This window comes from Lissotriton vulgaris, chromosome 10, assembly GCF_964263255.1.
Source record: "Lissotriton vulgaris chromosome 10, aLisVul1.2, whole genome shotgun sequence".
In the NCBI taxonomy this organism is placed as follows: Eukaryota; Metazoa; Chordata; class Amphibia; order Caudata; family Salamandridae; genus Lissotriton; species Lissotriton vulgaris.
Window position 1 is genome coordinate 714,520,294 of NC_141698.1, and position 13,140 is coordinate 714,533,433.

At 46.2% G+C, this 13,140-nt stretch overlaps 1 protein-coding gene across 2 annotated transcripts in view; it reads left to right on the forward strand.

The window, feature by feature from the left end:
• Nucleotides 1-13,140, forward strand: part of EPC1 (enhancer of polycomb 1) — a 1,373,110-nt gene that overhangs the window by 640,294 nt on the left and 719,676 nt on the right. For both annotated transcript variants that reach the window (XM_086941549.1, XM_086941548.1), the window contains exon 4: nucleotides 3,666-3,872. In XM_086941549.1, coding sequence (XP_086797675.1) covers nucleotides 3,666-3,872 — 207 coding nt within the window. The remainder of the gene's footprint in view (nucleotides 1-3,665; nucleotides 3,873-13,140) is intronic.

Consider the following 13,140-nt stretch of genomic DNA (forward strand, 5'->3'; position numbering starts at 1 on the left):
GCATTCCTCATAGCTATCACGTCACTTAGAAGAGTAAGTGAACTGCAGGCTTTTACGATTCAAGAACCATTTATGCAGTTACACCAAAATAAAGTGGTTCTTAGAACAAACCCAAAATTCTTACCAAAGGTAATTTCAGCATTCCACATCAATCAGTCAGTGGAATTACCGGTTTTCTTTCCAAAACCACAAACGGTAGCAGAAAGAGCCCTACATACATTGGATGTTAGAAGGGCCATATTGTACTACATAGAAAGGACACAAACTTTCAGAAAGACAAAACAGCTATTTGTTGCGTTTTCTCCTACACATAAAGGCAATCCCATCTCCAAAGCGGGCATTGCCAGATGGATTGTAAAATGCATTCAAATATGCTACTTAAAGGCAAAGAGAACATTAACTGTTCCTCCTAGAGCTCACTCTACACGTAAACTAGGAGCATCTATGGCATTTTTGGGAAACATTCCACTAGATGACATATGCAAAGCAGCTACCTGGGTTACACCGCACACCTTCACAAAACACTATTGTGTAGATGTGCACACTACACAACAAGCTAGAGTGGGACAAGCAGTATTAAAAACCTTGTTTCAAACAGTTGCAACAGACACGGGCGACCACCGCTAGGGAGAGAACTGCTGTATAGTCTATTCATAATGTACCATCTGCAGCCCATATGCCTCGAACGGAATATGCTACTTACCAGTATGCATCTGTTCTTGGCATAGAGGGCTGCAGAGTGGTACATGCCCTCCCAGCCTCCCCGGAAACCTGTGTCTGTTCCAACATTATCTTATTTAGATACACTTACATGGGCATTCTTATCTGTATTCTACTATACTACTCCATCTAACCCTACTATGGCAAAACAATCTAAGGATGGAGCCGATGCCCATGCGCACTACCAACCAAGGGAGGAGTCACCAAGATACAAAAGACTCTACAAGAGAAAAACAAAGTGCAATCATCCGAGCCCAACACCAGATGGCGATCTATTCATAATGTACCACTCTGCAGCCCTCTATGCCAAGAACAGATGCATACTGGTAAGTAGCATATTCCATACCATGGGTGCACTATTGAGAACTTCCTTTAATAATTGGGCCCCTAGTTAGGACTGGTGTTAACCACGACTTTTTTTGTTTATTAACATTTTGTCTCTCTGTCTCTGTCTATCAGCAGGCTTCACTTCACTGTGAGTGACAGCATTCTGCTCTTTCACAAGGAGCATATCGGCACACAACGTAGTTTTGTTCAGTGCCAGGAACTACTGCGCAGTGTGTGCTTTTTGAGACCAGAAACCATTTTTGCTTTTCCCAATGTTTGTTATAATTATGAGGGCCCAGTAGCTCCCACACCAATAAGGTTTTCTTAAACCATGCCAAAACAAGTAGCACATTGACAAAAGCAAAAGGCTGAACACCAATTACAGACCTGCTGGCTTGCTTGTTTATTTGTGTTTCTCATAATCTTATTGAAACTGATTACACCGATTTTCCATTATGAATATCTTTGGGCAATACTAGCTTGCATCAACACATTTTACCAAATGATGCTGCAAAGAAACGGTACCTTACATTTTACAGCAGTTTAGCAACATGTTTTTTTTCCTACTTGCATTTTGTTTGTGAATATTTTATTTTGAAAGCAAAGACTCATCAATCTTGTTTTAAAGCTTCTGCAAATATTTGCATCTAATCAGTGAACATTCTGGGAGCATTCTAAACTATGAAAACTTGTGTACACATTTTTATACTGTAACTACTGTCAATAGGGCAGGCCGAGCTTACAACATTTACTTAGAGCGCTCACCCAAATAATTAAGGCTTTGCATTAATAAACCATAAATACAAGTTTGAACCGCATTCTATTCTATTCTATATATTTGGTAAAGCGCAAACAGCTGCCCCAGCGAAGAGGCGTCCCGGCGCTAGGAGATCACAGACCCAAGCCTGAGTGAATAACGGTGGAGAAGAGAGTTAAGGGGAGGGCAATAGGTATGTTTTAATGGCCTTCCGGAAGGCAGGTAGATTTTCTATGGAGCGGATATTTTCTGGCAGATCGTTCCATAGTTTCGCTCCCAGAACTCTAAAGGAGCGTCCGCCCATGCGGCAGAGTTTTATGCGAGGAACGCATAGAAGATGCTGGTTAGAAGAACGCAGGTTGCGTGACGGGACGTAGGGAGTGAGAAGAGGTCGGAGTAGTGTAGAACTGCCGAGTTTGAATATTTTAAAGGTCATGATGAGGGTTTTGAATTTAATTCTGGAGTCAACAGATAGCCAGTGTAATTTGCGAATTGTATTTTTGGCCGAACACCTGCGAGGAAGGCCAACTAAGGCTCTGGCTGCAGAGTTCTGCACACGTTGTAATCGTGCTATCTCTCCTTTGTTGGCCCCTAGGAGGAGTACATTGGCGTAATCGAGACGCGAGAGAATAGTTGCCTGAATGATGAGCTGGCGGACCTTAGCGTGGAAGAAACCAAATATGTGGCTAAGACTCCTCAGCAGGCCGACACAAGTGCCAGCGACTTTTTTGGTATGGGTCTGGTAGCTAAGTGAGGCATCCATCCACACTCCCAGATTTTTAACTTAGGATTTAGGAGGTGGAGTGGCGCCTAGCGAAGACGGCCACCAGTGCTCATCCCAATGGCTGATGTTTTTACCAAGGAGTAGCACTTCTGTTTTTCCAGCATTAAGCATTAACACATTGACACAAATATTACCTTATCTGCAGACAATGCCCTTTCCTGATCCATAATGTGTTACTGTAAACTGGCAGCTAAAGGGTTTGTGCTGTAGGGGGTTGGGCCTACTTGTCCCAAGGACAAAATACACTTTACATCTTGTACCCTTGATCACAAAGAATATGTCCTGGGTGTTGGGCTATAGGAATTCCACATCCATGTAAAAATATGTTTTTTATAGAACATTACCTTATGGTACCCACTCCAGTTCTGAGTAGAGTGACACCTGCATTTGGTGGTGTTGTGTTTGATAGTCTGAGTGCGTACTAAATAGCTATCGCCATTGCGTGCCCATTCTACACCATACAGATTACCAGAGCATTACTGAGAGCACTCAGGACTTTGGATGTTGTCTACACAGGCACTAGGCAGTGTTCCTTTTGTGGAAATGGACTGCGCCCAAGATAGAAATGGACTGCAGTCTCCTATGAAAACCATAGGGCCTTGGTAATTGAACCTCTTACAAATAAAAAACCTTTATGGGTGATTTGTTTATTATTAAAAAATAAAAATACATTTACCTTCTTTGGACTGCTCCAATCCTACACAGGCAGATGTGCTCTTTTGCTCTAAAAGTCTCAGCTCCTTAAATCCTTGCAAAAATAAATATTAAAGCAAAATAATTTTGTCAAGTGTGTTGCAGAATATTTTGGAAATTATTCAAAAATTGTAAATATGGTAGATGAAGATACCCCTGGTAGATTAGTGCTGGGCACAGTCGGGTATCAGTGTTCAACTTACTAAGCATGTACAAGTTTGTAACACAGAAAAGTAGATTACATTTCAGTATCATCATATGGCACTTACGAAATATTCATTTTATTTAATTTTTCCAATGTCTTGTTTTTTTTATTTTTTATTCTAATGCATTCAAGTGGCATAGTTGTTGAAAGTTAACTTTTGGTGTCTTTTTTTATATCAGGCAGTTGGTCTCCAGGAGGCAAAACTTCTGCTGAAAGAGGATGATGAAGTCATCAGAGAAGTATACGACTACTGGATCAAAAAGAGGAAAAATTGTCGTGCTCCCTCTCTTATACCAATGGTAAAACAGGAGAAACGTGATGGCTCAAGCACTAATGATCCGTATGTAGCTTTCAGAAGGCGAACAGAAAAGATGCAGACTCGAAAGGTGAGTTAATTCTTCATCCTATTAAACATTTGAAGCCCATTGATATTTCTGTGATATCCATTATATTATGGGCAGGTAATTGTGTACAAGAGTTCTTTCTTTAATCACAGAATATTGCCTGTTTTTCAATAAAGGTCTAGGAATGTTCTGTTTAGTGTAACTTTGGCATGTTACAATAAGATCAATGCAAATGCAGGCTACATTTGAAGGTGGTATAACAGTGGTGAGTGTATGTAAAGAAAAAAGTGTAACTATGAGAGGAAGTAAAGAGACTACAGATGGGTTTATTGCAGGTAACTAAAAAAGCTAGATAGAATTTGGCTGAAGCATGCAAGCAGAGTGGAATAGTGAGATGCACCTGAAGAGGGGACTTAAACTAAGGAATAGCATTGCCTTCTATTCCTACATCAGGGAGTCAAACTAGCAAAAGGTCTAATTAAACTGAGGTGGAGATTTTACTTCATCAGCCAGAATTTGTAGATCATCAAGAATAGAGGCTTAAGGCTTTCTCTGTGCTGTGGGTGGCCAAAAGCTGGGTTGACCTATTTCGAGTTAATAATTCGAACCGCAGATTCCTCACTTTAAACCCCTCCACAGGTACCAGAATGGATTTGAAAACGTTTCCCGGCAATATTCATGCTTATGCGGTCCACCTGGGCTTGCACCTCCTTGGTAGCGATGTAGTGGAGCTGTATGTAATCGCCACCCCTGAACATTGGACTCCTTTCCTTCATTTTCATGTTTTCTGATACTCCGCTCCCAATTTCCTCAGCCTCTGATGACTCCTAACACTAAAGTCCAGTGTTCCATGTAAATATGTCCCCACCTAAAACTTTAGGCGTCAAGCCAGGCTGTGACTGTAGAAAATGTTGGTCACTCACCCGCACAAGTTGTGCCTCTGATTTTTAAGCTCAAGACGATAAGTGTGCCCTTACACATCCAGAACCGAGAAGAGAAGCCATAGACCACAGAACATTATAGGTAATTGAAGCAATTCGATAAGTCCTGGTCCAAGTTGAGCGTGTGGAGGTATTCTTGCTCCCGGTACCATTCCTGTGAGAGGTCAACCTCAAAGCCGAAATTTTCTGATAAGTCTAAATCAAAGTCCAAGCAGACGCAAAGTTGGACTCAACCCCATTCCTCGCTCCGTATCCAGGGAGCGGGCCCAAGAGCATCACACCGTCTGTCGATCTTCCTTGGGCTCCTTCGTCTTGGAGCCAATTCGCTAATTGATCTCAGTGTGCTCTGAGTTACCGCCCATAGGTGATGCTGCAGCAGATTGAGGCAATCAAAGACACCATACTGCAGATATTTAGAGTGCTTTTGGGCCCCAAGTATTTGTAGGGGCCTCTAGTTGGGTTTCCACCAGCAGGTCCATCCCAAGAGCAATCTGACCCCTTTAGATTGGTTCTCTTCCAGGGGATCCTCATCAATAGTCATAAGCATTAGAATATTCCCGCCCATGCGCGGGACCCCGGAAACAATATATTATATGTGCCCCACATATACATATACATATATATATAAATATATATATATACAATTAAGCAATTGCAGCCAAATAAAACAGTAGAGCTGGAATATGCTGTGAAGAATTTCCACCATACATGTGAATTAGCATTAGAAACATGAGAAACAACACCAATGCTTGTTTAGAAACTGTTTTAATGCTTAGAAAGCAGTAGAAATTCTTATAACACACTGTAAGCATATACAGCTCCCAGGCTGCATTGCAAATACCCAGTCTAAAAAGACTGAAAAGCTAACCTGTAGCTGCCTGTACCAAAACTGACACTGTGCCTTTAAGGCACCTCTGCCCTAGCTTCCCATCATGCCTCAGGGGTTACAGTTAGGTCAGTTGTTCTTTCCGGCTCCTTCAGGAAGGACCCTGGATACACAGCTCCACACTTTTCTGCCTTTTTCAGTCAGAAAATCTTCAAAAGAACAATTTTTTTATTTACTGTGACTTTTAACATCAGGGTCAAGTAAATAACTGCTTTGCAGTCGATTTTTTGTGAGGTTTTCCTGTCAGGATGCCCTCATTATTTGATGATTGCCCTTCTTGTGGCCACAAGAAGGCAAAAACGGACTCTCATGAGGTCTGTATTTTATGCTTGCCAGAGGATCATGATCCTAAAGACTGTTCTCATTGTACAAATCTGTCTGACAGAACTCTTAAAGACAGAGAGGAAAACTGGCTCTATGGTCTGGCCCAGAGATCCATGAGGGGAAGATCTACAGAGAGGAAGAGTTCAAAGAGACCTAGAACTCCCTCCAAAGGCAAGTCAGAGCGTCCATCAACCTCAGCACCGGGCTCGGCGCTGAAAAAACAGCATCTGATGGACAGTTCGAGAGAAAAAGCTCCGTCGACGTCGGGACCGGCGTCGATGAGGAAATCGTCGTCGAATAGAAGTTCACCGACGTCGAAGAAAGCTCCGCCGTCGTCAACTAGGCGACGATCGGCGTCGAGAGAAGCCACGAGATCGCCGTCGACGAGAAGATCGGCGTCAAGACATAAGTCAACTCCGCCGCCGTCAACCAGGCGACGGTCGGCGTCGAGAGACAGATCACACTCGCCGTCGTCTCAACGTCGACAGGCTTCGAAGAGTGTGACACCTCCGCCGACGTCTCCACGGAGGCGCTCGGCGTCGAGGAACAAGAGCCCCCTCGGACGATCGTCGTCGAGGAAGGGATCATCGTCGACGGCGCGTCGGCGCTCGACGTCGAGGATGTCCGATCCTCCGCCGTCGCCGCATGCCAGGTCGACGTCGAGGGCATTGTCAACGACAGGACACCGTCGATTGCCATCTCCGTCGCCGACAAACCAACGTCGGTTGACGTCGAGACCTCCGTCGACGGCAGGGCATCGCCGTTCGACGTCGAGGGAGAAGACTCCGTCATCGGCTCGACATCGCCGATCGACGTCGAGAGACCACGGGCCAGCGTCGAGGCGCTCGACGTCGAAGGTTATCACTCCGTCGACGCCGCAGAGGCGTCCGACGTCGAGGGAAAGACTTTTGAGACGTCCTCCAACACCGGTGAGACGGAGATCTCCTTCAGTGCCTTCGACAGTCCTAGTGACACAATCTGCTTCTCACCATTCCTCCTTAAGTACCTCTGGTTCATCGAGGTCCTCTTCTAGGAGTAGGAGTCCGGTGCAAAAGACACCCCAACGGCGGTATATCACACAGGCAAGACTCTCGCCAAGATGGTATGGTCCGTTGAGTAAATGGAAGGATTCTGGAGCGACGGAGAGACTACGAAAGTACTTGAGTCCAGAACACAGGTCCCCTCTTCAGCAGCTGGCAGAAGAGGCAGACAGACAGAGTCCTACCAGTCACCGATCACGCTCACGAGAAAGGAGAGCGGACAGGTCACATACCCCCAGGGCCTCCCGATCACCAAGGAGGGAGCGACCCAGATCTCGAACACCGAGAAGGGAGGTACGGACTGAGAGATCGAGATCTCCACGAAGGGAGCATCAGAGGGAATCACGTTCTCCTCGAAGGGAAGAACGACCTAGAAGATCGCCTGTGAGGAAGGAGAAATCTCACCACAGGAGGAGGAGAACTCCATCATCCTCCTCTTCATCTTCATCTAGATCTTCTAAAGGGGATTACTCTCCAACGCTGGCAGACAGCCCTCGCTCCAGAGCTTCCCCGCTTGATGACGTCAACACGTATCTGGACGTCTTACAAAGGGGTGCTCACAAACTTAATATAGAGATGGCTGTTCCAGAGGTGTCCACTACTGTGATTTTTGAGACCCTTCGTCACAAATCATATACACGGCCTTTGCTCCCATTGGTTCCAGGGATAATGGACCCAATCAAAGAGGTTTTCCTCACGCCAGCAACGATCAGGGCGGTACCGGCACGTATCCAAAAGAAATATAGGCCGGCCGACTCGGATCCTATCTTTGTGAAGTGAGAGCCTGCGGTGGACTCAGTTATAGTAGCCTCAGCTAAGAAGAATCACACGGTCGCTCCTTCTTCTTCAGTTCCTCCTGACAAAGACAGCAAGACTCAAGATTCTTGGGGACGCAGGGTGTGCAGCACAGCAGCTTCATCCCTGAAAGTCTCTAGTGCATCAGCACTTCTCGGAAGGTACGATAGAGCTCTATGGGACTCCATGGAACGATTCAAAGAGAAATTGACCAGAAGGACTTTGAGGAAACAGTGACGGAGGGCTGTTTGGTGGCGAACCAAATGATTAGTTCATCTGCAGATAACGCCCTTCTAGCAGGACATGCCTACTCACATGGGGTATGTGCGAGGAGATCTTCTTGGCTGCGTTTAACTGGTCTCAAACCAGATGCCCAGCAGCGCATCCTCAATCTGCCCTTCTCAGGATCTTCACTCTTCGGGGAGCATGCCGATCAGGAAATGACCCGCATGAAAACAGAATTAGACACAGTGAAGGCTGTTGGTCTGGAGAAAAAGAAAGAGCCGTTCAAGCGACGCTTCAAGACCAACAAGAACCGGGGAGGCCAACAGAGGGTTCAAACCCCTCAATGGTCTCAAAACAAGCCACAAGGGAAGGCGCAATACAGAGGAGGAAAATCGGGCAGAGGCAGAGGCGGACATCATCAGTCCTCTACCACGCCTAGAGGAGGCAAGGCCTGAGCAGTGGCTTCCTCTGGCGCCGTTGCCCACTCCAGTGGGAGGAAGTGCTTCGCAACACCTGGCAGAGTGGGTCAGCATCACAAAAGATCAGTGGGTGCTGAATATACTGCGCAATGGATATGCGCTACGTTTCCGGAAGAGACCACAACCGATTCCTCCAAAAAAGACTCGCTCGTACCATCTAAACCTCCTCAAAAGGGAGGGGAGCGTCCTCTTAAAGAAAAACGCAATCGAAGAGGTACCCCCATCCCAAAGGGGGAGAGGAGTGTACTCAAGGTATTTTCTAGTCCCCAAAAGAGACAAAGAGGACAAGTTCAGACCGATTTTGGATCTTCGAACCCTCAACAAGGTGGTAGTCAAAGAGAAGTTTCGCATGCTGGCACTTCATCAGATATGTCCTCATCTACAAATTGGAGATTGGATGTGTTCGGTGGATTTACAGGACGCGTACTTCCACATTCCTATAACACCAGGTCATCGGAAGTACTTGAGATTTCTGGTAGGGAACAAGCATTACCAGTATAAAGTGCTTCCCTTCGGACTAAAATCCGCACCAAGGGTATTCACCAAGTGCATGGCAGTGGTAGCGGCATGTCTGCACAAAAAAGGTCTCTTTGTGTACCCATATCTAGACGACTGGCTCCTGAAGAGTCCGTCCCCTCGTCAAGCCACCAAAGACTGTCACCTGTGTCTTCAACAACTACACAGGCTCGGCCTACACGTGAACATAGAAAAGTCGGTCCTGCATCCCACGCAAACTATCCACTATCTGGGAGCAGTTCTAGACACAAATTTAGGAAGAGCGTTTCCTTCGCAGGAGAGACTATCTTCCATGGGGCAGAAATGCAGAAAGTTACTTCAGTTTCATCGTCCAAAGGTGCGAGAAGTAGCGTCTCTACTGGGCTCCATGGCGTCCTGCATCTTCCTAATACCGAACGCCAGGTTGAGGATGCGACCTCTACAAGAGGCTGTGGAAGATCAGTGGGACCAAGCGACTGGAGATTGGGAGGATCGAATCATCCTATCTCAAGCAGCACTGGCCTCAATACAGTGGTGGACTCGCCCTCGGAATGTCTTGCAGGGAGTCCCTTTTCAGCAACCTCTTCCTTCGCTGTCTGTGGTAACGGATGCATCTCTAGAAGGCTGGGGTGCTCACATGGGTCATCTTCAGATTCAGGGTCGCTGGTCGACCAACCTTCAGACATACCACATCAACATGCTGGAACTTCGAGCAGTTCATCTGGCGCTCAAAGCGTTCCTTCCAGCAATAACAACGGACAAAATCCTGGTCCAGACGGACAACACTACAACTATGTTCTATCTGAACAAGCAGGGAGGAACTCGATCTCGCCCTCTGTCTCAGGAGGCCCAGACAATCTGGCACTGGCTTCTGGCTCGGGGACTGTCGGTGGTGGCAGTACACCTTCCAGGCGAGCTAAACACAAAAGCGGACGCACTCAGCAGGCACTTCGAAGATCAGCCAGACTGGGTGCTAAACGACGAAGTAGTCGAAGAACTCTTCCGTTGCTGGGGTCGTCCAGACATAGACTTATTCGCGGATGACGAAAACGCCAAATGCCACGCCTTCGCGTCCAGGTTCCACCGGCCAGGGACTCAAGGGAACGCTCTCCTGCTGGAGTGGACAGGAATGTTCGCCTATGCGTTTCCTCCTCTGGCACTGATTCCGAAGGTGGTGGCCAAGCTCATCAGATCGAGCATGGACATGATCCTAATTGCTCCGGATTGGCCGCGACAATGGTGGTATCCAGACCTGTTACATCTGTCGCTGTGTCCACACAGACGCCTGCCGTGCAGGCCAGACCTGTTGAGCAAAATGAACGGGAGGATCCTGCATCCCAACCTCCCGTCGCTGAACTTGACTGCATGGCTCCTGAGGTCTTGCAATACGGACACTTAAATCTGCCTCCAGAATGTATGAATATTTTAAGAGAGGCAAAGAGACCTTCCACAAGGGCGTCTTATGCGTTCAAGTGGAAAAGATTTTTCATTTGGTGTAAGGACCATGGCTTTGATCCCACCAAAGGACAAGAAGAGGTAGTCCTTCCATACCTCCTTTACTTAGCGACATCAGGGTTGAAATATGCTTCTATTAGGGTTCACCTATCTGCCATAGCAGCGTACAGAAAATCACCTACACAAACATCGTTTTTTCAGGTCCCAGTGGTTAAGGATTTCCTTCAGGGATTAAAGAAGGTCTATCCCCCTGTGAGAAATCCTTCTCCTCCCTGGGAGTTGAACGTGGTTCTCTCCAGGCTGATGTCTACACCGTTTGAGCCTATACACAAGGCCTCCTTGCAGCATCTCACTTGGAAGGCGGCCTTCTTGGTGGCAATAACCTCTGCGCGCAGGGTTAGCGAGATACAAGCACTCTGCACCAAGGAACCTTACACTGTGTTTCACCACAACAGAGTGGTAATGAGGGCTCACCCATCTTTCCTTCCAAAAGTGGTATCGGATTTTCATATAAACCAAACGATTACCCTTCCTTCGTTCTTTCCTAACCCATCGACCCCAGCTGAGAGGTCGTTGCACTCGTTGGATCTTAAACGGGTGCTAAAGTTTTACCTAGAAAGAACAAAGGGCACCAGAAAGACAGACCAACTCTTTGTCAATTATGGTTCAATGAGGACCGGGTGTGCAGCAGCCAAAAGGTCCATCTCCAGATAGATTGTCTCATGTATCAAACTAGCATACCAGCTGGCTGGCAAACCTTTGTTACAATCACCCAAAGCTCATTCCACTAGAGGGAAGGCAGCCACAATTGCGTTTTTACATGTCATTCCGATGTCAGAAATATGCAAGGCTGCGACATGGAAATCAGTCCATACCTTTACAAGGCATTATTGCCTAGAGTCTGATTCCAGAGCGGATTCTCAAGTAGGGCAAGCCTCCTTGAGAAACCTATTTGGTAGAATAAGGCCTACTTTTGGGCCTACGACTATGAATGTTATCTGTTGATTCCTTTGCCCGCAGGGATGAGGTGAGGCTCGCTACTCTATTCTAATGCTTATGACTATTGCTGAGGATCCCCTGGAAGAGAAGGATTAGTTACTTACCTGTAATCCTAGTTCTCTTCCAGGGGTATCCTCATCAAAGTCATAAGCAACCCTCCCGCCTCCCCGGGCAAAGGACTTTGTTTATTAAATAGGAGATGTTTTAACCTGTTATTACCATGGTTTGGTTTTCAGTCTCCGAAAAGAACAACTGACCTAACTGTAACCCCTGAGGCATGATGGGAAGCTAGGGGCAGAGGTGCCTTAAAGGCACAGCATCAGTTTTGGTACAGGCAGCTACAGGTTAGCTTTTCAGTCTTTTTAGACTGGGTATTTGCAATGCAGCCTGGGAGCTGTATATGCTTACAGTGTGTTATAAGAATTTCTACTGCTTTCTAAGCATTAAAACAGTTTCTAAACAAGCATTGGTGTTGTTTCTCATGTTTCTAATGCTAATTCACATGTATGGTGGAAATTCTTCACAGCATATTCCAGCTCTACTGTTTTATTTGGCTGCAATTGCTTAATTGTATATATATATATTTATATATATATGTATATGTATATGTGGGGCACATATAATATATTGTTTCCGGGGTCCCGCGCATGGGCGGGAATATTCTAATGCTTATGACTTTGATGAGGATACCCCTGGAAGAGAACTAGGATTACAGGTAAGTAACTAATCCTTCCTGTTTTGTTACCGTCTCCGGTGCATATGTAAAGTCTAGTGGGGGGACATACGATGGACTAGTCCTTGTTGATGCCGAAACGTATGCCACCGGCACTTGTGCAGAATCCTGTGCAGATCCTGATGTCTGACCTAGAACCAACTTCAACTCTGTCTCGACCGATGTTACACTATGAAATTGCCAAAGCATAACCAAATATCATACACTGTGACTCCATGCCAGTGCCTCTACGAGGGCTGACGCACAAACAGAGGTTCCATTTTCTTGTTGGCTCTGATTATGAACAAGGTATACTAATGGTGGGGAGAAGGATGGTAATAGCTCTCTTCATTATGCCCGTGATAATCATTAAACAGACTTAAGAGGCCAGTTGGTTTGATACATCCCTTGATACAAGGTTAGACTTGCCAGTTGGACCATCTATGGAAAACAGTGCATTATCTGCATTAATAGTCCAGTGGGCATCTCAGGTTCTGGAATTGCAGCTGCATTCAGCCAAGGCTAAAATTGTTACGGAAATTTTGCAGCCTGGGTCAGCCACATTGGTGCCCTTGCTGTTCTTTTACAAATTCTTCACTGAAGCTTGGGTAGTGTAGGAAGTTCGACCTCTCTTTGTAGATGTTACCCCACTTTCTACCCCCATTTGAACTCCTGGGTTTCAACTCTTTAGAAAAGGGGGGTGGTGATGGACAGAGTTTCTGAATAAAGCAGAATACTCCTACACAGTCAACAGATCAGGGCTTGATCCATCACCGTTTTTTAGCTCACTGCACCATCCCAGCTCAGAACCTGGCTACATGCAAATTAGTCTGTCCCTGGCCCAGTGCAAAGGAAACAAGCTTCCGGGGACCGGTTTCTGGCATTATAGCCGTCTTCGGCCCGGCTTGCTTGAATCCTGTTGGTGCAGTGAGCAAGGGACTCATGTCTGAGTATACCCT